This window comes from Oncorhynchus mykiss, chromosome 19 (genome assembly GCF_013265735.2).
Source record: "Oncorhynchus mykiss isolate Arlee chromosome 19, USDA_OmykA_1.1, whole genome shotgun sequence".
NCBI lineage: Eukaryota > Metazoa > Chordata > Actinopteri > Salmoniformes > Salmonidae > Oncorhynchus > Oncorhynchus mykiss.
The window spans coordinates 36,763,784-36,791,748 of record NC_048583.1 but is presented as its reverse complement, the minus strand read 5'-3'; the positions used below and the strand labels follow the sequence as shown (position 1 = coordinate 36,791,748).

The 27,965-nt window shown below is 43.4% G+C and overlaps 1 protein-coding gene across 1 annotated transcript in view; it reads left to right on the top strand.

The window, feature by feature from the left end:
• The window catches only part of LOC110497753 (sprouty-related, EVH1 domain-containing protein 1), a 76,096-nt gene extending 49,052 nt beyond the window's left edge, over window positions 1-27,044 (top strand). Inside the window, exons 3-6 of the mRNA XM_021574093.2 lie at window positions 9,051-9,219; window positions 15,414-15,457; window positions 22,370-22,534; window positions 22,723-27,044. Of these exons, the coding sequence (XP_021429768.2) occupies window positions 9,051-9,219; window positions 15,414-15,457; window positions 22,370-22,534; window positions 22,723-23,418 (1,074 nt within the window). The 3' untranslated portion in view covers window positions 23,419-27,044. The remainder of the gene's footprint in view (window positions 1-9,050; window positions 9,220-15,413; window positions 15,458-22,369; window positions 22,535-22,722) is intronic.
• The last annotated feature ends 921 nt before the right edge of the window (window positions 27,045-27,965 follow it).

Here is a 27,965-nt window from a genome sequence, read left to right as displayed (position 1 = left end):
AATGTCATATGGTCAGATGAAACCAAAATAGAACTTTTTGGTAAAAACTCAACTCGTCGTGTTTGGAGGACAAAGAATTCTGAGTTGCATCCAAAGAACACCATACCTACTGTGAAGCATGGGGGTGGAAACATCATGCTTTGGGGCTGTTTTTCTGCAAAGGGGCCCGGACGACTGATCCGTGTAAAGGAAAGAATGAATGTATCGTGAGATTTTGATGCAAGGGCATTGAAGATGAAACGTGGCTGGGTCTTTCAGCATGACAATGATCCCAAACACACCGCCCGGGCAACGAAGGAGTGGCTTCGTAAGAAGCATTTCAAGGTCCTGGAGTGGCCTAGCCAGTCTCCAGATCTCAACCCCATAGAAAATCTTTGGAAGGAGTTGAAAGTCCATGTTGCCCAGCAACAGCCCCAAAACATCACTGCTCTAGAGGAGATCTGCATGGAGGAATACCAGCAACAGTGTGTGAAAAAGTTGTGAAGACTTACAGAAAACGTTTGACCTCTGTCATTGCCAACAAAGGGTATATAACAAAGTATTGAGAAACTTTTGTTATTGACCAAATACTTTTTCTCCACCATAATTTGCTAATAAATTCATAAAAAATCCTACAATGTGATTTTCTGGATTTTTTTTCTCATTTCATCTGTCATAGTTGAAGTATACCTATGATGAAAATTACAGGCCTCTCATCTTTTAAGTGGGAGAACTTGCACAATTGGTGGCTGACTAAATACTTTTTTGCCCCTCTGTACACTACCGTCCAAAAGTTTGGGGTCACTTAGAAATATCCTTGTTTTTGAAAGAAAAGCACATTTTCTTGGTCCATTTAAAATAGCATAAAATTGATCAGAAATACAGTGTAGACACTGTTAATGTTGTAATTGACTATTGTAGCTGGAAACAGCAAAGTTTTTTAATAAAAAAATAAAAAAAAAGTGGAATATCTACGTAGGTGTACAGAGGCCCATTATCAGCAACCATCACTCACTTTAACTGATAAATGAAAACAAATAATAGATCATACGATCTAAGAGGACTCAGCCCCAGGTACTCTGTGCATCGGAAGTTGTTTTTGGAATTCGTTTTTAGCTAGCATTGCTGCTTGGTAGATTACCAAAGGGATACCTGAATGGATGGATGTGGTATCTATCCATCTCTGTGTGGTGTGTGTCTGCTGTTTGGTGTCTGCTCTCACACAGAGAAACAGTCCTGTCCTTTTGATAACATCCCGGAGTGGAATCAGTCCCCCTCCTCCTGTCACAAAAGCCAGAGTGCAACTCTAAACTCCCCAAATCTGTTTAGACCATCTTAATTCCATGAATCCTCTCGCTCCTTACTCATCTCTCACTGTCTTTCCTGATCCCGCTCTCTCTCTCTCTCGCTTCCTGTCTCCTATTTTTTTTCTCTCTCTCGCGTCACCTCTCTTCCTCTCGCTCTATCTCCCCTGTGTAGAATGCGTTGTCGTCATTCCTCCTAGTGGAGATACTTCCTCCTCCTCCCGGGCTCACCTTACCCACTCCGGCTCCGCTCAGTCTCGCCTCCCACAATCAGCCCCAGAGGCAGACACCTCTTGCCCCCTCTTCTCTCTCTCCCTCCCTCTATCCCTCAGCAGGCTCTGTGAACACAAGGGCTTAACCCTTACCCCTGTCTTTCTTACTCCTCTCTTTCCCTGGGAGCGACACACACACACCTTGTCTGTTACACACCTGCTAGGCCTGTTGGGAATGTGTTCATGCACTAATGTCATACTCCCTCACTCACAAACTCACCAAATATGTTTCCTTGCCTATTCATGTGACCACAGTCACACACCAGGTATATCACACATCCACATGCCGTCACATACAGCTGCCACGTATGCACTCTTATCAAACATCGACAAAGGTGCACAGGTTGACAGTGATTTAGATAGCGACTGTCATGGTGCAATTAGGGCTAGACTTTCTTTGAATGTTGATTTGTTTTAGGGGTTTCTATAGTATTGTTCTTGCGTTGGTAAGAATATTTCACTTATTTGTTTTATTGATTCATCTCATTTACTAAATACCATCAACACAGATTACCATGTTATAGACTGCTCCCATATAAGGGATTCAAACATGCACATCAAACAGAATGCACAAGTTACCAGGTGTCGTCCCTCCCTTCCCTCTCTGATCCAACCCCAGGTGCACGTGCCCCGTCTCACTCACTTGGCCCTCTTCGTTGTGCACGCTCGCACACAACCTCAGACCAATGGCCACCTCATTTCATTTAATCTGCCTTGGGTAGTGGTCACCAACCTTTTCTGTGTCAAGGTCACTTTCCCAGCAAGCTGAGATCTACCACTCAGATTATTTATTTGAACAATACTTTAACAAAAAATTTAACATTAACCTAATATAACCAGTTCTGTAGGAAATAAGGTTTGTGCAGCAGGCCTAATACATTATCACAGCAAATTGGCTATATGCCTGGCCTGCCAATATTGTTATTCTCAGACCATGTTATATATAAAAACTCGAGCTTTGACAACAAAATAGATCAGTTGGTGTAGCAGAGGCACTGTGGAGCATAAATGTAAACAATTAGCGTTCTTATTTTACTGTACTGATGGTACCTGCATCTGATGCCACACGGTGCTTTCAAGACAACTGGGAACTTGGGGGGGACTAGGTCAAATCATGACGTCAGTGATCTTCAGGTCAGAAAGTTGGAGCTCTATAAAGATGACTGAGTTTCCTACGTGGAATTCCAAGTTGGATGATTGTTCAAAACTATTTTTTTGCAGTCTGATCTCGTTTTCTTTCGAGTTCCCAGTTGTCTTGAATGCAGCGTAGTCTGAAGTCAGAGATTTCAGAGTTTCCAGTTGTTTTGAACACTGCATTAGTCTCTATGCAGGGAGCAACAGAGGTTCCGTCTGTCACGACGGGCCCTGCCCTCTACTTCCTTTCCTCCGGGGAGACTGATCAGAGAGAAGGAACACCGTCTTTCACCTGATGGCGAATCTCGAGTCGCACCGCATCTGCCTCATGCACAAATTCATGTTGTTCCTATGACCAGAGAAAGTTAAATATTCTTTGATATTAAAATAGACACGACGAGCTGCTAACAATAATAACGCAGGGCTATCTACACTTGGCTACTCGTTTTATGTTTTGTAATAGTGTTAAATTAAAACTTAAAGTAACTTGTAAAAACAGCAGCTCTTTTCTGTATTCTTTGTCAGTCTCTCTGTGATCATGGTTTTAAAATGAATTCAATCTTGCATAGAGGCTAGTATCAAAGTTTGCTGTGGCCAGGTTGTGGAAGCTCTGTATGCATGGAGATTTGAGCTATCTGATTTGGCCAGCGCATTAGGCGCACTCGTTTTAGCCACCGATATCCCAGTCTGCTGGGTAGGCGGAGTTTGTATATTCTGACAAATTAAATGGTTCAAAATGGGAACACTTTTCTTACCTGGTGCGCAGGACTTCTGAATCAAATGCACCTACCGCCAACAGAGCAAGCCTTTATCGTTCGCTTTTCTACAGAAATGTTTGGTGATCGACTAGGAATGCCTTCAAGATCGGCAAGTCGATTGGCGACCACTGGCCCAGGGGAAGGGCTGGAGGCCGTCCAGCACGCTTGATTAATAATGGGCTTTTGGAAGCATCCGACTTTCTGCCACACACTTGCAGTGCCTTCAGAAAGTATTCATACCCCTTGACTTATTCCACATTATGTTGTGTTACAGACTGTATTCTGAATGGATTAAAACAAAAAAATTATCTTACCCGATAATGACAGTGAAAACATGTTTAGAAATGTTGTATTGAAAAATTAAATACAGAAATATCTAATTTACACAAGTATTCACACCCCTGAGTCAACACATGCTAGAATCACCTTTGGCAGTGATTCCAGCTGTGAATTTTTCTGGGTAAGTCTCTAAGATCTTTGCACGCCTGGATTGTACAATATTTGCACATTAGCCTTTTTAAAATTCTTCAAGCTCTGTCAAGTTGGTTGTTGATTATTGCTAGACAGTCATATTCAAGTCTTGCCATAGATTTTCTGGACGATTTGAGTCAAAACTGTAACTGAACATTCAATGTTGTCTTGGTACGCAACTCCAGTATATATTTGGCCTTGTGTTTTAGGTTATTGTCAGGGTTGTGTTCGAGACCACCTAAAGCGGTAGCGATTCCAGACCAAGACCGGAGCAAATCGAGTCCGAGCCAAGAACGGAGGGGGGAGCCGAGAGCGATTTAAGACCGAGAGGGGTCCGAGACTAATTCAAGACCATGATTGTAATTTTGTCAAATCACCACCATAATAAGAGTTAAAAATGCCCACTAATTCTGTGCTCATATTTCAGAATGACAAAAAATTCAGAGAAAATAGAGCCACTCTACAAAATATTACTAACCTCAACACACAATGGGCCTTCTACACCTTCAGATAAGGGCTATGAATTTATGAAATAGTAATTATAGCACTATAGCAATTATAATTACATTATTTTCAATGATGTTCTGAATTAATCTATTCCGTTTTTATTGGAAAGGAAATGGTTAACACTGAAGAGGAGAAAAAAAAGATCTGATTTAAAGATTTTTCTTTGCTGTTCTCTGGGGAGATCAATCTAGCTAGCAAAGTCAGCCATTGGCTAGGCCATCAAAAATTAGATTAAGGCATTTGCCATTCAACTATATTAGGGCAACATTTTGGACTGACAGTTGAATCATCCAATCACATTTTGACTTAATGGATGGGAACATTTTTACAAAACCATATGGAAACTTCTGCCTTCTTGAAGGCCAACATAGTCACAGCTCCAAATACAAGCAGTAGTCTTCCCACGGTCTAGCCAGTCAGAGCTACAGTAGCCCTTTTGTACAACAAGCCATTTGCCTCATGGGCCTGCCATCATTCACTTTGAACTGGACTGTGTGTTTACAGGCAGTTGCAACAGTGCGACTTTAGATCACTTGAAACCATTTGCCAAAAGCCACAAAATACTTCTGAATGGATTTCTGCAAATATGTAAACACCGCCAGAGTCCTCTTACATTTGGGAACTTTACAGTCCTATTGATCAAGCAAGCATGAAAAGGTAGTCTCTCTCTCTCTCTCTCAGTTATGCAAATAAACAACAAGGTCAACAACTAATGCTAGCCAGAGCAAGCTAAAATCTAACGAAGGAACATTATATAAACCCTCAAACTTTTTCAGCTAGTTGGCCGTCAAAATTGCATTGATAATTGCATTGTTGGCTAGCTTCCAGACACAAATGAGAGCACACTTCACTGACAATTTTACTCTCCGTAACAGAGCTGGTTATCTAGAGCGTTCTTGACTAACTATATTATTATTTTTGTCTACGTTTACTGACACTGGTCATATTCAACAAGTGTTACGCGTTTGTAAATTCATCAATTGTTTTCCGCTCTGGCACACTCAGACGAGAGTGCTCTGAAATTGGGGTAGATAGCCAGAGTGAATTAGCCAACGCAAGAGATGCTAAATGAATAACAGTTGTTCAAGTTCTTGCTAGCTAACCGAATGACTCCTGCATCTCTAGCTGCATATAGACACTGAAAGCTTGAGGGGAAAAGGTTGGTCACTCAACTACTCCTCCAATGGCATGACATCCTCCTAGCAGCTAACTAACGTTAAGCTCCGTGTTTTTAGCTTGCTACATAAATAGATACGCTAGCCTATTAGCCACGTTATGACTGACTTGTGATCATTGCCCTTGCTAGTTTGATTGTATTGACATTCCCAGACTTAGTTATATTCTTCCGTTTTTGTCCAGAATTTTGAGTCACTAAAAACAGTGCATCACATCCCGAATGCAGACAGCAAACAATGCCAGCTGTGATTTACAACCTGATAGCAATATTTTTGGGACGTTCATGAATTGAACCAGATCCATCTATTCTGCCAACAATGCCTTAATGTACATCATGGAACTTTGAGTCAAATAGATCCCATTTTTAAAACCTCTTATAAAGTTGGTGTTGTAGCTTAAACTGGGAATTGAATATTTTTTGACTGATATTATGTTTTGATATTATGTGATTATGTCTGTTTGTGCAAAGTAGTTTAAACTCTGTCAGTTCCACTTTAAACTTTACATCACTGGTTACTTTGTGTGCTAAACATGAAATGTTTTTTTGCGTTGGGAAGTTATAGTTGTACATTTCAATTGGGAAATGCTTAATGTTTGTGTTTTAGTATTCTTATGATTTGGAACTACTGGCTTATTATGTCTGAGTTTATGGACTGCTTATCCTTTAACATCATGCTGTGTCTTACTGCTGTCTTTCCACCCGCCCTATGCAGTGGTGCCTGGAGAAGTGGGAATACTCACATTTTTCCAAAAGGTTTCCCTAACCGCCCGCCCAGGAAAGGCACCCTGTGTGAAAAATCCTATGTTTCCTATGTTTAAAAAAAATTAGTTTTCCTATAGATGTTTCAGATTTTTACCCTCAAAAAAAGACAAAAATTTGAAGTCCACAACAAAGCTTAAACAACATACATCTGATTGGGTTGGCCTCTGTCCATGTCTATGCATCTGATGCAAACAGCACATGATGACAATTGCACATCACAAATAGCCTACTAACCAACACTTCGGACTAAACTTTTTCAGTATCTGGTTTGCATACCCATTATTGCCTTAGTTAGCATTTACTGGTAGATAAGTTGAAACGTCTTTCTTATCCTACTGGCTACCGATGCTATTCTTTTGTGAACCGCTCCATGCCAAAACCAGTTGAACTGCACACTTGCTGCTAGCAGATGATATTCTACTGAATCTAGGCCGTTTCACGGCGCTCGTGAATATATTTCGCATGCTTTGGGATTGTGTAGGCTACTTTGTGTAAGATTTCTCTATTGTACTACATCATTAATAAGTTGTATACCTCCACTACACTACTTTGATACACATCAGTAGGAATTAAGAAGTGAAAATACACAATACCCACTGAAAGAAAGTGAGTGTAGGGCCTATACGTGTGTATATAGCCTCCACTACATCACTGGCCCTTTGTGTTTTACAAAAAGTGCACTCTCCTACATGAGTGTGCTGGTATTAGGGTTGCTGTCCTTTCAGAATCACCAACCTGTCACACACTGAAGGTCATAGGTACGCCACTGTAATAACTTGTCACACACTGAAGGTCATAGGTACGCCACTGTACTAACCTGTCACACACTGAAGGCCTATAGGTTCACCACTGTGCTAACCTGTCACACACTGAAGGTCATAGGTTCGCCACTGTGAAAACATGTTTGCAATAGATATAAAGGCTGTTAAGAATACTTTATTAATGTTTAAAGAAAGGAGTGTATATATTTGGGCTCGCAAAGTGATTTTATGTGCTTTCTGAATGGAAGCTGATCATTTTGTTTTTTACTACTCTGGTCTCTGGAAGAAATTACGAGTCCTCACTGTCCTACACAGAGACCAGACCGAGACATGTCTCAAGTACTACAACACTGGTTATTGTCCTGCTGGAAGGTGAATTTGTCTCCCAGTGTCTGTTGGAAAGCAGACTGAACCAGGTCTTCCAGGATTCTGCCTCTGCTTAGCTCTATTCTGAATTTAAAATAAAAACATGTAACTCCCTAGGCTTCCGGATGACAAGTATACGCATGCCATGCTGCAGCCACCACCATGCTTGAAAATATGAGGAGTGGTACTCTGATGTGTTGGATTTGCCCCCCAAAAAACATTTTATATTCAAGACATAAAGTAAATTTCTTTGACATATTTTTGTACTTTAGTGACTTATTGTAAACAGGATGTATGTTTTTATACTGTACAGGCTTCTTTTCACTCTGTCATTTATTGTGGAGTAACTACATTGTTGTTGATCCATACTCAGTTGTGTCCTATCACAGCCATTCAACTCTTAACTGTTTTTTAAAATCACCATTTGCCTCATGGTGAAATCCCTGAGCGGTTTCCTTCCTCTCTGGCAACTGAGTTAGGAAGGATGCCTACATCTTTGTCGTGACTGGGTGTATTGATACACCATCCGAAGTGTAATTGGTAACTTCACCATGCTCAAAAGAATAATAATGCTTTTTATTTTTTTTACCCATCTACCAATAGGCACCGCCCTTTGTGAGGCATTGGAAAACCTCCCTGATCTTTGTGGTTGGATCTGTGTTTGAAATTCAATGCTCGACTGAGGGACCTTACAATTATCTGTATGTGTGGGATACAGAGATGAGGTAGTCATAAAAAAAATGTTAAACAAAAATGTCAAGATTTGTGAATACTTTCTGAAGGCTCTGTAGTTTCTGTGGATGCCTGCAAAACTTACCCCCCTCTACTGCTTTATCATAATTTGTAATTAAACCCCATTTATGTTATGTGTTTTACACATTTATGAGGGGGGGGGGGGGGGATGTCTAAAATGATTGTTGGACTTGTTTATATTTTTCCGAAGTTTCATAACCAGTGTCGGGACAGGACTGGGGCTTTTCTTTCTCCACTTGTTTCGTTTTTCGGTGTTGTATTTGAACGAGACAATTATGCGTCTTAGGGTGAGGAGTAAGATGGCGGTTAATGTCTGTTCCTCAAAGGCTCCCTCGGACAGGGATAAATAACGAAGTTTCCACTTAGTGATTTTACACTCCTCTCAAGATGGATTTCTACTTAAAGAGAGAGACTGCAAGATTCTGGCAATTCAGACATTTTTCTACTAACCTCGAGTCAGGTGAACTTGTGGATACTGTTTTCTTTGCCCATGTGTGCAGTGTGATGGTAGAGGTTGTTTTGCAAGCCAATGCTAATTAGCGTTAGCGCAATGACGAAGTCCACAGGTACCTTGTACAGTAGCATAAAACCTTAGAATCTCGCAGTATCCCTTTAACCATGAATGGCTTTGCTTATTGGATATATACATTATTTGGGGGTTTTCTTCTGCTTCTGGAGATAGCTAGACTAGATTGTGATCTGTGTGCTTCTGTATCATATTATTTTTTGCATTAAAGTTGTGGGACCAACGTTTTACTATCTGGGAACTTCAAGTCACTAACAGAGATTTTCGTCTGTGTGGTCAGGTTGTTCTGGAGTGTATTCTAAAGAAGGACCTGGTCTACAACAAGGTCAACCCCATATTCCACCATTGGAGGATCAACGACAAGAAGTTTGGCCTGACCTTCCAGCGTCCTGCCGATGCCAGGGCCTTTGATAGAGGGATCCGCAGGGCCATCGAGGACATCAACCAAGGTGGGTTAGGAAGAATCCCTGAGCTTTTGTTCACCTCAGTTCAGTACAGTCTCACCTCACGGAACTTGTGCTTTTGTAGACTCCTTTCCTTTGACATTATGCGTGTGTCTGTTTGTATGAATTAGTGTGTGTGTGTATGTGTCTGTTTGTATGAATTAGTGTGTGTGTGTGTGTGTGAGAAAGTGTACATTTCTGCGTGTGATTCTATGTTGGTTTATATCTGGCGTGTAATGGTTGACCTGTTCTCCAGGTGGTTGATGCATAGCATTGATTAGCTGTGACAACTTCCCCTGCTCCCTGCTCACTCACCCATGATTGGCCCTCCTATCTTATCTTTGCCAGTTGTGAAGGAGATAAGGGCACCACTTCCTGTACAGACTGGCAGCCTAGACAGTTGAGTTAGAGGATAGGGGCAGTCTCAAAATTGCAGCAGTCTGTGTCTGGTGAAATTTGGAGTTTGGGCTTTAAGATAGGTGGAGTTTGGAATAGGCTAGGTGGAGTTTGGAATAGGCTAGGTGGAGTTTGGAATAGGCTAGGTGGAGTTTGGAATAGGCTAGGTGGAGTTTGGAATAGGCTAGGTGGAGTTTGGAATAGGCTAGGTGGAGTTTGGAATAGGCTAGGTGGAGTTTGGAATAGGCTAGGTGGAGTTTGGAATAGGCTAGGTGGAGTTTGGAATAGGCTAGGTGGAGTTTGGAATAGGCTAGGTGGAGTTTGGAATAGGCTAGGTGGAGTTTGGAATAGGCTAGGTGGAGTTTGGAATAGGCTAGGTGGAGTTTGGAATAGGCTAGGTGGAGTTTGGAATAGGCTAGGTGGAGTTTGGAATAGGCTAGGTGGAGTTTGGAATAGGCTAGGTGGAGTTTGGAATAGGCTAGGTGGAGTTTGGAATAGGCTAGGTGGAGTTTGGAATAGGCTAGGTGGAGTTTGGAATAGGCTAGGTGGAGTTTGGAATAGGCTAGGTGGAGTTTGGAATAGGCTAGGTGGAGTTTGGAATAGGCTTGGTGGAGTTTGGAATAGGCTAGGTGGAGTTTGGAATAGGCTAGGTGGAGTTTGGAATAGGCTAGGTGGAGTTTGGAATAGGCTAGGTGGAGTTTGGAATAGGCTAGGTGGAGTTTGGAATAGGCTAGGTGGAGTTTGGAATAGGCTAGGTGGAGTTTGGAATAGGCTAGGTGGAGTTTGGAATAGGCTAGGTGGAGTTTGGAATAGCGGAGTCCCCACTTCCAGAAGTTGGGTTGAAAATATCCCTAAAAAAACGGTAACCACTTTCTACCGACTCCGCTGAGAGTGAGGCTTGCATTGTTAGAGATGGGCTAGGTTACCATGGTTGTTGATGTGCTGAACCTGGGATAGGCTAGATTAACATGGTTGTTAATGGGCAGGAGCTGGACTAGGCTAACCTGGTTGTTGGTGGGCAGAAGCTGGGCTAGGCTAACCTGGTTTTTGCTAGGCCAACCTGGTTACAGATGGGCTGAGGCTAGTGTAGGCCGGGCTAAGTGTTTGGAGATGGGCAGATGTTAATACAGCAGCTCGGGGCTCTGATAAGAGTTTCCAGTAGAGGTAGTGCCAGAGGTAGCAACGGCATCCAATTAGCAGGAGAGGCGCCAGCTCAGCAATCTGCCATCCAGCCTCCTGGCCTGTGTTACTCAAGACTCAAACCTGGCTTGGGTGCTATGGATACCTCCTCCACCTCCTGGCCCTGTAGACCTGGGGGGGAAACTGATGGGGTCTAACAACATGAAAAAGGGTTGCTAGCCTATACCAAAATGTGTATGTAACTCTATCTCAAAATGTCTTAGGTACTGATAAACCAGTAGAAATAACAGTCAATACTAGTGTATTAGCAGAAATATCATTGCTGTAAATTAGCACACATGCCTATGCCTTTGGTCTTGTCAGGAATGGCTGTATAATAAGAGTGCTGCCTGGCTCCCAGTGCCTGTTCTACTCTGCTCCTCTCCTCCCTGTATCCTCTGTTGTGTTCTGTCTTCCTCTGTATTCCTCCAGTGTTGTGTAATGCCTCTCCTCCACACAGGCAGGTTCCTCTGTATTCCCGTTGCATCGCTCTGTTGCCGGACTGCAGTGTGTGTTTGAGTGTGTGTGTGTGTGTGTCTCTCAACCTTGCAGTCCTCTGTTGCCATGACAACGGTGGGTACATGGTTCAGGCAGCTCCATGGCCCAGCACTGGCAGAGTCGTGCTGCAGAAAGTCTCTGTCTCAATGTGCTACAGACAGACGTTTGGCCAAGCCATCAATGTAAATAAGAATTTGTTCTTAATAGACGTGCCTGGAAAAATAAAGGTTAGGGAAAAAATAACATTAACAATGGACAGAGACTGACACAAAGATACACGCACACTGTTGAATGCTTCCGCAGTTTGATTCTGCTACGTTTCCACCCGACAGTCTTCTTCTCTAAACTAGAGACGGAGAGACAGACAGATGCCTGGTTTCTCCTGCTGCTTGCCTGGCTTCTCCTGCTGCTTGCCTGGTTTGTTTTAAATGAGATCTTGGTGATCCTAATTAAGTGAACTGGGAGTCTTAAAAGAGCCTCTTGATGCCGTAGGTACAAACAGTTTCCTCTTCGTCCGTCCCAGTGGAAAGGAGCTAATCTCTGTTTTCTACACTACTGCCAACATTTAACTTTGGACAAATTTTCTTTCCCCCAACATTTCAATCAAAGCTTGTTTTTAGACATGTTGTTGTTAAGAGTTGGGTACAAGTTCAACAGTACTATTACTTACACTGAATAAATATATAAACGTATAACATGTAAAGTGTTTCATGAGCTAAAATAAAAGATCCCAGAAATGTTCCATACACACAAAAAGCTTATTTCCCTCAAATGTTGTGCACATATTTGTTTACATCCCTGTTGGTGAGCATTTCTCCTTTGCCAAGATAATAATTCACCTGACAGGTATGGCATATCAAGAAGCTGATTAAACAGCATGATCATTACACAGTTGCACTTTTTGCTGGGGACAAAAAAGGCCACTCTAAAATGTGCAGTTTTTCACAACACAATGCCACAAACGTCTCAAGTTTCGAGTGACCGTGCAATTGACATGCTGACTGCAGGTATGTCCACCAGAGCTGTTGCCTGAGAATTTCATGTTCATTTCTCTACCATAAGCCGCCTCCAACATCACTTTAGAGAATTTGGCAGTACGTCCAACTGGCCTCAACTGCAGACCACGTATAACCACGCCAGCCCAGGACCTCCACATTCTGCTTCTTCACCTGCGGGATCTTGTGAGACCAGCCAACTTGACAGCTGATGGGGCTTGACAACTGTGAGGCTGGCACAAGCAAGTCATTTCTGTACAAACTGTCAAATTGTCTCAGGGAAGCTCATCTGCATGCTCTGTGTCCTCACCAGGGTTTTGACCTGACTGCAGTTAGGTGTCGTAACTGACTTCAGTGGACAAATTCTCACCTTCGATGGCCACTGGCACGCTGTAGAAGTGTGCTCTTCACGGATGAATCCCGGTATCATCTGTACCGGGCAGATGGCAGACCACGTGTATGGCGTTGTGTGGGCGAGCGGTTTTCTGATGTCAACGTTGTGAAACAAGTGCCCATGGTGGCGGTGGGGTTATGGTATGGGCAGGCATAAAACAATTGCATCTTCTCAATGGCAATTTGAATGCACATAGCAACTGTGACGAGATCCTGAGGCCCATTGTTGTGCCATTCATCCGCTGCCATCACGTCATGTTTAAGCATGATAATGCACGGCCCCATGTCTCAAGAATCTGTACACAATTCCTGGAAGTTGAAAATGTCCCTGTCTTCCGTGGCCTGCATACTCACCAGACACCCATTGAGCATGTGTGGGATGCTCTGGATCGACGCGCACGACATCGTGTTCCAGTTTCCTTCGATATCCAGCAACTTTGCACAGCCATTGAAGAGGAGTGGGACAACATTCCACAGGCCACAATCAACAACCTGATCAACTCAGTGAAGGAGATGTGTTGCACTGCATGAGGCAAATGGTGGTCACACCAGATACTGACTGGTTTTCTGATCCAAGCCCTTACCTTTTTTTTAAGGTATCTGTGACCAACAGATGCATATCTGTGTTAGAGGTTATGATTTTTCAACACCGATACCGATTGTAGGACCAAAAAAAGCCGATACTGATTAATCAGCCAATTTATTTTATTTATTTGTAATAATGACAATTACATCAATACTGAATGAACACTTATTTTAACTTAATATAATACATCCAATAAATAATGAAACATGTTCAATTTGGTTTAAATAATGCAAAAATAAAAAAGTGCAATATGTGCCATGTAAGAAAGCTAACATTTAAGTTCCTTGCTCAGAACATGAGAACATATGAAAGCTGGTGGTTCCTTTTAACAGTTTTTTAGGTTGCAGTTATTATGGGACTTTCTCTCTATACCATTTGTATTTCATTAACCTTTGACTATTGGATGTTCTTATAGGCACATTAGTATTGCCAGTATAGCTTCCATCCCTCACCTCGCTCCTCCCTGGGCTCGAACCAGGAACACAACGACAACAGCCACCCTCGAAGCAGCGTTACCCATGCAGAGCAAGGGGAACAACCACTCCAAGTCTCAGAGCGAGTGACGTTTGAAACACTATTAGCGCGCACCCCACCTGGTTCGAGCCATTTCACATCGGTTACACACGCCTTATCTCGGGAGTTGATAGGCTTGAAGTCATAAACAGCTGCTGGCAAACGCGCAAAAGTGCTGTTTGAATTAATGCTTACGTGCCTGCTGGTGCCTACCACCGCTCAGTCAGACTGCTCTATCGAATCATACTTAGTTATAACATGATAACACACAGAAATACGAGCCTTAGGTCATTAATATGGCCGAATCCGGAAACTATCATCTCGAAAACAAGACGTTTATTCTTTCATTGAAATACGGGACCGTTCCGTATTTATCTAACGGGTGGCATCAATAAGTCTAAATATTCCTGTTACATTGCACAACCTTCAATGTTATGTCATAATTACGTAACATTCTGGCAAATTAGGCGGCCCAAACTGTTGCATATACACTAACTCTGCGCGCAATGAACGCAAGAGAAGTGACACAATTTCACCTGGTTAATATTGCCTGCTAACCTGGATTTCTTTTAGCTAAATATGCATTTTTAAAAATATATACTTCTGTGTATTGATTTTAAGAAAGGCATTGATGTTTGTGGTTAGGTACACATTGGAGCAACAATACGCACCGCATCGACTATATGCAACGCAGGACACGCTAGATAAACTAGTAATATCATCAACCATGTGTAGTTAACTAGTGATTATGATTGATTGATTGTTTTTTATAAGATAAATGTAATGCTAGCTAGCAACTTACCTTGGCTTACTGCATTCGCCTAACAGGCAGTCTTCTCGTGGAGTGCAATGAGAGGCAGGTAGTTGGAATAGTTAACTGTAAGTTTGCAAGATTGAATCCCCCGAGCTGACATGGTAAAAATTTAATTCTGCCCCTGAACAAGGCAGTTAACACACCGTTCCTAGGCCATCATTGAAAATAAGAATGTGTTCTTAACTGACTTGCCTAGTTAAATAAAGATTAAATAAAGGTGTAAAGATTTTTTTTCTTAAATTGGCCAAATCGGTGTCTAAAAATACAGATTTCCGATTGTTATGAGAACTTGAAATCGGCCCTAATTAATCGGACATTCCGATTAATCGGTCAACCTCTAATCTGTATTCCCAGTCGTGAAATCCATAGATTTTGAATGAATTTCAATTGAAATTGTTGCATGTTGCGATTTTATATTTTTGTTTAATGTAGTATTCTTATCATAAGTCTACTTTCTTCAAAATCGTCATGGCTTTTTATCCCCGACCCGAGTTGTACTTATACAAGAAGAGAGCAGATTTCATTAGGCCATGTGCCTTACTAACACAGAGTAGCTTTCATTTCCCCATTTAGCTGTGATGGCCAATGTAAGTCTGGGCCTACCATACTTCCCTCAATGGCTTCCCTCTTCCCATCTATCACCAGTGGCATGCTTGTGGGGATGTGTGACGTCTGGGGACTTATAACATTTTAGGGACTTTTGATAGAAAGGGACGTGGTGACGTGGGGATGTACAGTATGTTATGTGAACTGTCTGTTGTGTCTGTGTAGCTACATGCTGGAATTCTTATTGAATTTCTGACTTTAATCAATCTTCTCTTTTCAGGCTGTCCTGCGTTTGGTGACTCGGACTCCCTGGATGGATTACAGGTGAGTCCAGGGACAAGGGTCCTCGTATATTCTCCATGGCTTTATTTGGTAGCACTACGGATTTCTGTCGGACTGACCTGACTTCCCACCAGTCTAGTGTAATTCAGTTCTGTTGCCTGTGCTTGATTCAAGGACGCAGGGCCGAGGTAAATCTGAGCAGTGGCTCAACACGACACTCTATCCCAGTACTGCTTCAGGCCCTTTGTCTTTTCCTCTGACAGTTGTCTTTAGGATATGGGTCTGTTGGAACAGCCAGGGTCTTGCCTTACCTTTCATTGCTGGGGAGTTGTCGAGTGTGCCCACGGCTTAGGTGTGCATATCTGTCACCCGGTCAAAACTGATACCTGGGAACCAAGTTTCCTAAAAAAAACAAAAAAAGTCAACATGGTACGTTTCTCCAGTTTGTCTTTGTGGGTTATCTGAAACCACTCGTATTTCCTCATCTCTTGATAGATTGAGCTGTGCTGAGGTGTAGTGTGTTGGTAAGTTGATAAAGGAGTTGGCTCTCTTTGTCCTCCTTAGTATGACCTTTTACAAGCTACTGGTACTGTTCGGCAGTGTAGATAGCAAAGTTTTCTCAATCTCATCAACAGGGAGTGAAGGTAAAGACCTGCACACCCAAGCTGATTTTGCTTTAGATATGGAGTGTGCTGTAAAAACACCACTGCTCCTTGCTCAAGTTTTGCTTATGAAACACCACAAGTAGACAAACCTATCAGATTTGTGACACGAAGGGCCAATGTGTTGTATTTGTGAAAGTATACATGGCAAACTGAACCTCTTTCCAAAAGGCATTGTTTCAGATGACCTGCTAAGCTAATGATTTAGTATCCCTTGCTGCTCTTTAATTCCCAGTATCTGGGGGTTTTGTGTCCACCAGTGACCTGGTGGCTGGGCTGCAATCACCTTTGACCCCACAGTATCTGACCTGATTCACAGAATGGAGTAGAGAAGGTCAGAGGGCGTGAGAGGAACGAGAGGATCTGTTCCTGTTCCTGTGGAGAGCAGCTTCCTCTTTAAGAAATCAGCCGTACAGGAAGTCCAATGACAGCTGTTGCCAGGCAGCAAAGGAGCCGGCGGGCGGCCGGTGGGTGGGTGGGTGGGAGGAGCAGGGGGGGTTCAGTAAGTGAGCAACCGAGGGTGTCGCCATGGTAATTTGGCATCAGAGTGTTGCGGTCTGAGACCTGGGAGTGGGCTACACGGGCGAGAAACTGTGAGGCTAGTCACACTCTCACACCAAGCCACGCAGCCAAAGAGATGGAGCTAACTAACACTCGACTCAAATGCCACCACACGCTAGGCAAGCTTCCATTGACCCAGGTTTATTTGACAAAAGCAACGTAAAATAAATAACTAAAAAACAGTTTTTGCAGTATGTGTAATGGAAACGGCAGATACAGGAGAAACGTTCTTAAGATCTACAACATATTTATCCTTGCCGAATCATTTTGAAGGTGATGACGCACGTGATGTCACCGCCTAACTATAAAGCTCCACTCCAACATTTCATTTTGTCTACTGCTTGCAAAAAACATTTTTTAGTATAAAAATCATGTTTCTTTGCAGGACAAGGATTGTCCTGACTTTCAAGAAGGCCTGAATTGCTTCTTCTTGCTTTTCTGGTTGGCTGGAAAGTTTCACCATCCAATTATTTCAGCTCTACAGGAGTGCAGGTTTCACCAAGACATCGACCGTGGCGACACATTGGCACATGAGGATTATTAGAACATGTCAAATATGAGTCTTTTTTATGCTGGCTTTCGCGGGCTACCTGAGACATGAAGCGGATAGGTGGAAGGGCAAACAGGCTGTTTGTTGCCAATTTATTAATGCGCAATTGACCTAAATAGCTAATGGAAGCCCTTCAACCACTGCAAATGTTTTTATTTATTTGTAGGTGTGATGTCATTACGTCCAGCTGTTTTCATCGACACAAGAGGGTTGAATGGAAACGCACCCTAGCAGGCAATTGTCACATCTATTTTCTACGCAAACTTTTTAAAAGTTACAAATAAATAACTGGACAAGTTACTGGAAACATATCTACTGTGTGACGTTAACTGGACACGTTTCAGCCATCACTATGTGCTGTGCTCCATCCCAGAATTTAACTCGCACGGCGAGAACTGTGTGTGCGCAGACTAAGTAAGCCATAGAAATAAGTTGGGTTTTGTCCAGTTGAATTTCTTTGTCGAAACTCTGACATGAATTGATTTAGCTGAAAGTGACCTTGTGCTGTAGCCCAGCCAAGATCCTTGAGACGAGTCACTTTGACACGGGAGGTAGGGCACTTTGACACGGGAGGTAGGGCACTTTGACACGGGAGGTAGGGCACTTTGACACGGGAGGTAGGGCACTTTGACACGGGAGGTAGGGCACTTTGACACGGGAGGTAGGGCACTTTGACACGGGAGGTAGGGCACTTTGACACGGGAGGTAGGGCACTTTGACACGGGAGGTAGGGCACTTTGACACGGGAGGTAGGGCACTTTGACACGGGAGGTAGGGCACTTTGACACGGGAGGTAGGGCACTTTGACACGGGAGGTAGGGCACTTTGACACGGGAGGTAGGGCACTTTGACACGGGAGGTAGGGCACTTTGACACGGGAGGTAGGGCACTTTGGAGGCTTGTTTGGCCTTTCATTGGATTTAGCCTAGTCACTCTCTATGAGCTTGACGGGACTTGTAACATGTCTGCCATGTAGAGCGTTTTAGGATGTCTGGTTTTCCCCTGATACTCTGAAACTCCGAGCATATGCAGACATCAATGGCCATCCAGGTCTCTTGGTATCTGGAACCTCTTAACCCCCAGTCCAGATGTGTGTGTGTGTGTGTGTGTGTGTGTGTGTGTGTGTGTGTAATGCTCGGCTCTGTATCTTGTGTATGCCTGTGTGTGGTGTAGGGCCCTCATCAGCCCACATCCTGCCCTCCCTCACCCTGACACCTCACACCCACTGCCAGTCTCTCTCTCACACACACACATGCACAGTCGACACTGTCAAAGGCTGACATACTGCAAAAATGCCCCCACCCCCACCCACACACACTCTCATAGCCATTCACACACTTCATTGACAAGATGCTGCTGTCCTTGACTTAGCCTTTGCAGAACCTTGTTTAGATGAAACATTTGACAGATTTATGAAGAAGAAAAACCACATCTACTGCATGACCTCAGCTGAGGGGGATGGATGAGCCTTTCCTTATCTCAAATGGATGTAGAAGATAGGACTTGTGGGAGATGTAGTTTGTGTTTGCAGAGATTTTGATGCAGCCACGTATTTGAGAGGAGGTGGGGTGATATAGTTCAAGAGAGATTAAAGAAGCAAACCCCAGTGGTGGGTGGTCAAACGGTGCATGTTTTAGTCCAAGTAAGGTAGTTTGGTTGAGGAGAAAGCTTACTGAAGAGAAGCCCCCCGTAGAATCAGTGTAGAGCAGGGCTGAGCAGCGTTTACAAGGATTCATACTAGGAATGAGTCATCGTCTGTGACACTGAAGAACTCGTCATACGCAATCCCACTCTCTCCCCTTCTGCTTCTCTCTCTAACACACATCTGAATGGTTTTTGCTTGGGATGTTTCACAATGAAATACTGTGAACAGAGGACCCAGATATTTCAGAGGTCGTCATGCAGATGCCTGGACCTGTGACTCCTTATGAGTCGCTGATTCAACACACCTGTGCCTTATGGGGTTTCCAGCATGTGGAGCAGCCAAGCCCCTTCCCCCGTGTGTGTGCCTGGGAGGGTGGGAGCGCTTGAAGCTCTGATGTTGGTCCTGCGCCAAGTTGCTCCCCGCCATCTCCCCCTCGACATCTCTGGGGTCAGATCAGAACCAGATTGGCCCCCACGCATGCCTTTGAATGGTGGGGCTCAGCCCAGTGCTTTAAAAGGAAGCCCAAATCTGGTTCCCATTTCACTCCCCTAAAACACACACATACATACACACACACACACACACACACACACACACACAGCTGTCATCTGTCTTTTTAAGTTATGGGCTGCATTTCTCCAGCTGGAGCTGGTTTATGACATTCTCTCGGCAGACTCGTTGGCCGTGCTCTCTGTCTCTCTCTCACACACACACACATACATACATACATACATACATACGTATACATATGCTCTCGTACACGCACTTATTTTATCCTGTTCTGTTCTTTCTCTTCTTTCCACTCCTCTTCTTAGTCTGTCCTTCCTGCTCAGACGTCTAACACACTGGGTGTGTGTGACACAGTATTTTAACATTCAGAGAAGCAGAGAGGAAACAAGACGCACACACTTTGTTGAGAGAGAGAGGCATCTCTTAGCAACCACAGGACAGTAATTACTGTAACAGCAGCTGGGCGCAAACCAGATTTCCGCTGTGCGTTAAAACACTGGCGTGGGCTACTTTACACAGTGCACTGACTAACCAGCAGCCTCCTCCACACGCAGGGAGAGAGAGGGAGGGAGAGATGGACAAGCCTGGATGGAGCCAGGGAGTGTATGCTTATGTGTGTGAGAATATGTATCTTTGTGTGACTGCGTGTAAGGTTGCGTACTAATATATATTGTGTGTGTGTGTGTGAGAATTTGTGTGCCTGTGTCTGCATGCGTGTACTGGCATGTGCACAGATGGGATACCATGCTTGTGTGAGTGCTGAAATGTGCTGGCCATAAGGCCTCTCTCTGTCATGGCTGCCTATCCATCTCCTCTCCTCCATACCTTTCTGCCTCTCCTGCTGGGGTTGGGCTCATACTCCATTGTCACCTAACAGGTGTGTGTCTGAACATGTATGAATGTATTTGGTGTGTGTATGTTACGTAGTTATTAACAGTATTTGTCATTTTCAGTTGACTAGGAGCTGTCTGTGGATGATGCCGTTAATACCTTCTGAGACAAATTTTTCAAAGGGAAAAAAAAGACTCCTTTGAGGACACATTTAGCCTTAAAGAGGAGGGAATGTTTTACTTTTTAATTTAGCAGACACACTTATCCACAGTGACTTACAGTAGTGAGTGCATTTATTTTGGTACTGGTCCCCCTGTGGAGGTTGAACCCACAACCCTGGCTTTGCAAGCGCCGTGCTCTACCTACTGAGCCACACGGGACTGCGAAACTGGCTACAGGGTTAGAAGTGGCTATGTGTTTATCAGGCCCATGTTTGTAGATCTCACAGCAATAAAAATGCCTGTGGGAACACATGGGCGGCTGATAGGAACTCTGAGTTCTCAACAGACGGGGCTTGAGTCATCTCAGGCAGAAGCACAGGGAGAAATGTGGGCTCTGGCTGCCACCTGGTGGACAAATGTTGGAATTCATATAGTTAGGATATCAGTGGCATCTGTAGCTAATGTGAGTCAGTGTTACGCTTCTTATTTAGAAGTATAATAAAGACGCCTTGTATAAGTTGGAATAAGATGTGTTTAATATAAACTCAGCAAAAAAAGAAACGTCCTCTCACTGTCAACTGTGTTTATTTTCAGCAAACTTAACATGTGTAAATATTTGTATGAACATTACAAGATTCAACAACTGAGACATAAACTGAACAAGTTCCACAGACATGTGACTAACAGAAATGGAATAATGTGTCCCTGAACAAAGGGGGGGTCGAAATCAAAAGTAAAAGTCAGTATCTGGTGTGGCCACCAGCTGCATTAAGTACTGCAGTGCATCTCCTCCTTATGGGCTGCACCAGATTTGCCAGTTCTTGCTGTGAGATGTTACCCCATTCTTCCACCAAGGCATCTCTGGGGGAGAATGGCCCTAACCCTCACCCTCTGATCCAACAGGTCCCAGACGTGCTCAATGGGATTGAGATCTGGGCTCTTCTCTGGCCATGGCAGAACACTGACATTCCTGTTTCGGAGGAAATCACGCACAGAACGAGCAGTATGGCTGGTGGCATTGTCATGCTGGAGGGCAATGTCAGGATAAGCCTGCAGGAAGGGTACCACATAGTGTTGAGATTGGCTGTAATGACAACAAGCTCAGTCCGATGATGCTGTGACACACCGCCCCAGACCGTGACGGACCCTCCACCTCCAAATCGATCTCGCTCCAGAGTACAGGCCTAGGTGTAACGCTCATTCCTCCGATGATAAACGCGAATCCGACCATCACCCCTGGTGAGACAACTGCGACTCCTCATCGGTGAAGAGCACTTTTTGCCAGTCCTGTCTGGTCCAGCGATGGTGGGTTTGTGCTCATAGGTAACGTTGTTGCCGGTGATGTCTGCTGAGGACCTGCCTTACAACAGGCCTACAAGCCCTCAGTCCAGCCTCTCTCAGCCTATTGTGGACAGTCTGAGCACTGACAGAGGGATTGTGCGTTCCTGGTGTAACTCGGGCAGTTGTTGCCATCCTGTACCGCAGGCGTGGTGTTCGGATGTACCGATCCTGTGCAGGTGTTGTTACACGTGGTCTGCCACTGCGAGGATGATCCGCTGTCCGTCCTGTCTCCCTGTAGCGCTGTCTTAGGCGTCTCACAGTATGGACATAACAATTTGTTGCCCTGGCCACATAAGCAGTCCTCATGCCTCCTTGCAGCATGCCTGAGGCACATTCACGCAGATGAGCAGGGACCCTGGGCATTTTTATTTTTATTTTCAGAGTCTTTAGAAAGGCCTCTTTAGTGTCCTAAGTTTTCATAACTGTGACCTTAATTGCCTACCGTCTGTAAGCTGTTAGTGTCTTAACGACCGCTCCACAGGTGCATGTTCATTAATTGTTTATGGTTCATTGAACAAGCATGGGGAAACAGTGTTTAAACCCTTTACAATGAAGATCTGTGAAGTTATTTGGATTTTTACGAATTATCTTTGAAAGACTGGGTTCTGAAAAAAGGACGTTTCTTTTTTTGCTGAGTTTAGAAGTTGATAAATGTGGCCGATGTCTGACTGGTTGTGTGTGGTTCTGTTGCAGCCCCTGTGTGAGGAGCCGCCCTCCATCTGTACACCCATGAAGGAGCCCTTCTCCCCCCTGAGTGTCCACAGTGTGGTGTCCACTGAGCCCTGCAGAGGCTGCTATGTCCGCGCTCAGCCTTTTGACGAGTTCCCCTCCAGCAACCGGCGCTACCTGCCTCCTCAGGTCAGTATCAAACGTCTCTAGACTTACTCTATATTATTGTATATCATTCGCCCTTTATCACTGATGGAGATTAAACCTAGTTAAGTATGGAAGAACAGTAAAGATCAGTCAAGATGCATACATGCTAAAATGTCTTGTGCACCCTCCTGAACTGAATATACAAATACTATAATAACTGTCTCCACTAGGTCTCCTTCAAGTCGACGCGCCACGTGAGCTTTCACATGGACGAGGAGGAGATCGTTAGGATCAACCCTCGTAAGGACGTTCTGATCCGCGGTTACGAGGACTACCGCCACCCCTTCATGTGGAAGCATGATGTGGAGCGAGAGGACCCTGACTTCCCCGCCTCCTTCCACAAACTGGACACCAAGAAGTGTGAGTACCTCTTCCCCGAGGGGCCGGGCATGGAGTCCCACTCGGGCCCTGGGAGTATGGGTATGGACACAGGGCGAGGGCTGGGTAAAGACTCCTCCATCAAGACCCAGCCCTCGCCGCTGCTCAAGTCCAAAAAAGGGCGGCGGCGGCGGGAGGATGGTGAGCGTTCACGCTGTATCTACTGTCGGGAAATGTTCAATCATGAGGACAACCGGCGGGGGCAGTGCCAGGACGCTCCAGACCCCATCAAGCAGTGCATCTATAAAGTCAGCTGCATGCTGTGTGCCGAGAGCATGTTGTACCACTGCATGTCCGACTCTGAGGGAGACTTCTCGGACCCGTGCTCGTGTGACACGGCCGACGAGCAGTTCTGCCTGCGCTGGCTGGCCCTTACGGCACTGTCCTTCATCGCTCCCTGTATGTGCTGCTACCTGCCGCTGAGAGCCTGCCACCACTGTGGGGAGGCCTGTCGATGCTGCGGGGGCAAGCACAAGGCCGCCGGGTGACCTGACTGAACTCTGACCCCCCCCTCACCCGGGACGACCTACCCACAACACAGCTAGCTAACACAGGAAAGCGGAAGCTTGTTTTTCCATTCACCTCTCAAAGGGGGGTGACATGTTGTTATAGACCCCTGGCTCTGGATGTCTTTTGGAGATGTTTGTGTCCTCCGACGCAGAGAGCAACGGAAGACCGACCTCGTGCTTTACGGGTTCTGAGTGTGAAGTTAAGTTCAGGAGCTGAACGCGAGGAGAAGGCATTGTGATTAACAGACATGGTGATATTACTAAACACACACTCACACTCGTACATAATACACACAGGCAGGCCACCATGTCAGACTCTCTCTAAAAGTAATGTGTAACTTTATGAAGGAATAACAAATGACGACAAAAAGGAAAGAAAACATACTTAGTGTTCCAGTATGCTGAAAGGGATATTTTCTTGCATTTTTGTGAAATTGCGTTTGGGTAACAGTGGCCTTTTCTTTGACTCGAGCATTGGCCGACAGTGTAATTATTAGACAGAGAAAGTGCACCAGACATGTTTTATCCTCCCCCTCCCCCCATAAAGGTAAACTTCACACAATTCTAATGGTACGTTAACCATAAGACCATTCTTACAGAGTCATTTAACAGTTCAGAGATGTTGCTGTGGTGGATGTGTACGTGTTTCCTTATTTTGTACTATTCATCGAATGTTGAACAAAAAAAGAGCGTTTATCTTTAGACGGGTACAGTATGACATAGATTTTGACGTTCACCATAGATAATGTTAGAATTATTTCCTTGTTTTGGTAAGGCGATTTGGACCACTTATTTGCATTCCAACATAAAGGGATCGATTCCATGAGCAGAAGGGAAAACATGGTAATGTATTCCCCCCCCCCCCCTCCAAATGTTTTTCCCAAGTCAAGAGTTAATGTTAACACTCCTTGAATCACCTGACACGAATGAGACCAATACTTCACAATTCCATGTACTTAACCAGATTTTCAATGTTGACTCAATCAAATGTTTGCTTCGTGGTGAAACTGGTGTTTTTTTTGTTTTGTTTTTCTTGCTCATTTTATGTTTTGAATTTATAAAGCTGAAATTTTACTCAACCAGCAAGTTTTTACATGTAATTTTGGTGACTAAAATTAGGCTAGTTTTGGGGAAAACTAAATGTTTTTGAATTAGTCGGCAACAAGAAATCACCCATTTAAAAAAACCCACCTTGAAAGCACTGGGCTCCAAGCTTTGGTTACAGCACCATCTCCAAGTTTCAAAAGTACTGTATGTCTGTCCCCTTGTGATTGAAGCATTTGTAAGAATGAGTCTTAATGTACTGCTGTTATTAGGTCATTTTGCAGCTTGTTCACGGTAACTCCTAGAATACATCATTTAACATTTGTCCAGTCGTGAATGAATGGATGCATCGTTTTAAAGGTCACAGAAAGAAAGTACATTTGGAAATAGGTTATTAAAGCATGTGAGTATGATTGTTGCATAAGCACAGGGATCGTAGAAACTGCTATCTGTTTTGACTAGTTGTAACAAAACAGACTTGGTTGAAGCCTGATTGGTAGATATGAAGGTCCTTGTTCAAATCCGTATTTCACACAGAAGAACAATAGCCACGATAACAACCAATGAATGACTGTAGACAGACCCCCAGTTGTATTAATTTGATGCTGCATCTCAAAAAGACAGTATGTTATTGCTAATTCCACACAACAGCATCAACTGTTGATTTTAGACTGTCTGCCTGTGCACCTGAATAATGTTTGAGTACAAAGAGTCTTCTTTGATCATTTAGATCAAATGGATTAGAAAATCGCCCTTCCCAATTTGAAAACCTTGTCATTACCGCCCTGTACCTTGGCCAGTAGATATGAACCCCATCCCTCGGCCCGCCACTCCTCCAGAAAAGGAAGTGGCAACTCGGTCTTTTCTCCAGACTGGACGGGGGCAGTCAACTTCTTCCAAATCCCACCCTTATGCCCCATGCTGGGCACTCTTTACTTTCTATGCAAACTCTTGACCATGGGAAACATATAGACCTCTCTCCACACTGAGTCAGTGAGAGGACACTTTAATAATGCTATATAGATGTTACCCAGGTACCAAAATCCAAATGCCTGTAAATATGTAACACTATATTGAAATAGCTGATAATAATCCCGTTTTAGTTTTTTGGAAATGAAGATAGAGCTGTATTTATCACTGCTGTCAGCATATACTGTAGCTTCAATTGACAGCATTATGCACATAGGTCACCTTTTAGTATTACTTCACATTGAAAAGTAGAGGGCGTTGAGGATTGAAATGACTATTGCGCGTTGAATAGAGTTTCTTTCTAGTTTTGTACCGAGGAAGGAAGGCTAGAGGGCTAACGTGTCAAAGTAGTGGCAGTCCACTTATTTTTAAAAAGTTTATATATAAAGCTGCTAGATACAATCACTAAGTTTATTGTGTTGGGAGGGAGAGAAAGATCTGATCTGAAAGACTGTTAAAACAATATCTAGTTCTCTGACAACATATAACCATGACCACGAGTGTGTGTTCTTGTGTGTTAGGCGTGTGCGTGTGTTCACCCGTTTTGGTTTGTTTGTCCATTTCCTTTCTGTTCTCATCCCATATTGTAATTTGGATTGCCCTGCATATTGCAAGCTGAACCAAGGTTTGATGAACCTGATTTAAAAACTTGCTGGCTGAGAAGCAAAATGTAGGATGTACATTTATACAAGTATAGCTGCGAGATACTGAAATAGCCTGTTTCATTCTGCATTAACCAGCACAGTGCAACTCGCTATCATGTACTGTATTATATATGCAACGTCTGTCTGCTTTAATATATATCTTTTTTACCTGTCAGTTAACTTTGCAAATGTAAGACTTCAGTTTCTAACCACTGCTGCTAGTCTTATTATTCTTTCCTTCAATCTTAATGTTTGGATATCTTTGGAATGCATACAAAATGTACATTCTCGACTTTGTCTCGGTTCAAATGAAATGCCTATATAAACGTGTTTCTTCAGTGTGTTGCTTAGAAAGGGTACTTTTCACAGCAGTTGAGTGGTCACTTTTACATTCTCCGATGCTTTGGTGCACTGATATATGTAGACTTTTTTTCTCCTTCTTACGGCGCTTGATGATGTAACATTTTATGTGATTAGTTCTAAATAGTGGGAAACATTTGTGTTTTTTTTTTTGAAAATTGCAGTAACAATGGTACTCTAGTTGTTCTGTAAACACTGCCTGTTTATTTTCTTTCTCGTGCATCTTTTCTTTCGTTTTCTTAGTGCCATTGGCTTCACACCCTGACAACCATCGGGGGGAAAAAAGTGCCTCACGTCCATCATAGTTTCCATCTAAAACTTAACAGCTCTTGTCCTGGTTATATTGGTTTATATATGTCTAGCTATTTCTATCATGGTTTGAAAATTCCAAGTATATGATGTAAAATGTATAGTTCAATAACTCATGTCATAGTTGTATTTTCTTCATACAGATGTAGCTTGTTACTTTTCATAAATATATCATGTAAATATGCATACATATGTTTGTAACTGTTTTTGTTACATCATACACTTGTAATTTGACATATCAAATAACATTATCATAATAAAATGGTGAGTTTTAATCTTGTTGTCTTGTGGGATTCTTTTCAAGACTTCACTATCATTATCTTGCCACCTCAGGTAATATAATTATATTTCTATGGGGGAGATGCCACCTTGCATATCTACATCCAAATTCTACGTAACGTGGCAGGAGTATTTCTCACGTATTATCCTCTAGCTAGTGGTATCTAGTGCTAATGTTATTTTTCACTGAGAAAATATCAAGACGCTCATCAGCAGGATGAGTTTATGACAGCACCTTCCATTTGAGCTTCTCCGGGACCAAGTGAAATTCATCCCAGAATGTTTTCCCCATGTGAATGTCACATATACTATAATAGTATTCTGTTGAATCACTTGACATATAATTATGGTTAGACTATATAGAAGATTAATAACATTATCCATAGGTCATGGCTGTACACAAATTACACGTTTCATTCACATACTTGAATGGTAAGAATAACATTTCAGAATGTCATGTAACTCTTTTCAAATAGTATTTTTTTGATGATTTTATTATGCTTTTCAGTCCACGTAAGATATGAAGATAAAACCCGGGAGGCTCCTGTGGGGAAGACGGCTCATAATAATGGCCGGAACAGTGCAAATGGAATGGCATCAAACGCATGGAAACCATGTGTTTGATGGATTTGATACCATTCCGCTCCAGCCGTTACCACTAGCCCGTCCTCCCAGTTAAGGTGCCACCAACCTGTGCCGGGAGGTTATTAGCGGGAACCATACTTAGACATCACATCATTATAGATTTTCCATTATGGCGTCTGTGAGGACATGAGCAACGCCATTGAGGCCGTCTCCATTTTAAAGTAGACCATTTTCTAAATTTCCTCTAACTATGACAAAATACTTGTCAACAACCTATTTTTCCTGACTATGACGATAATGGGAAAATAAGCCCTGGAAAATATTAACCATTACAAT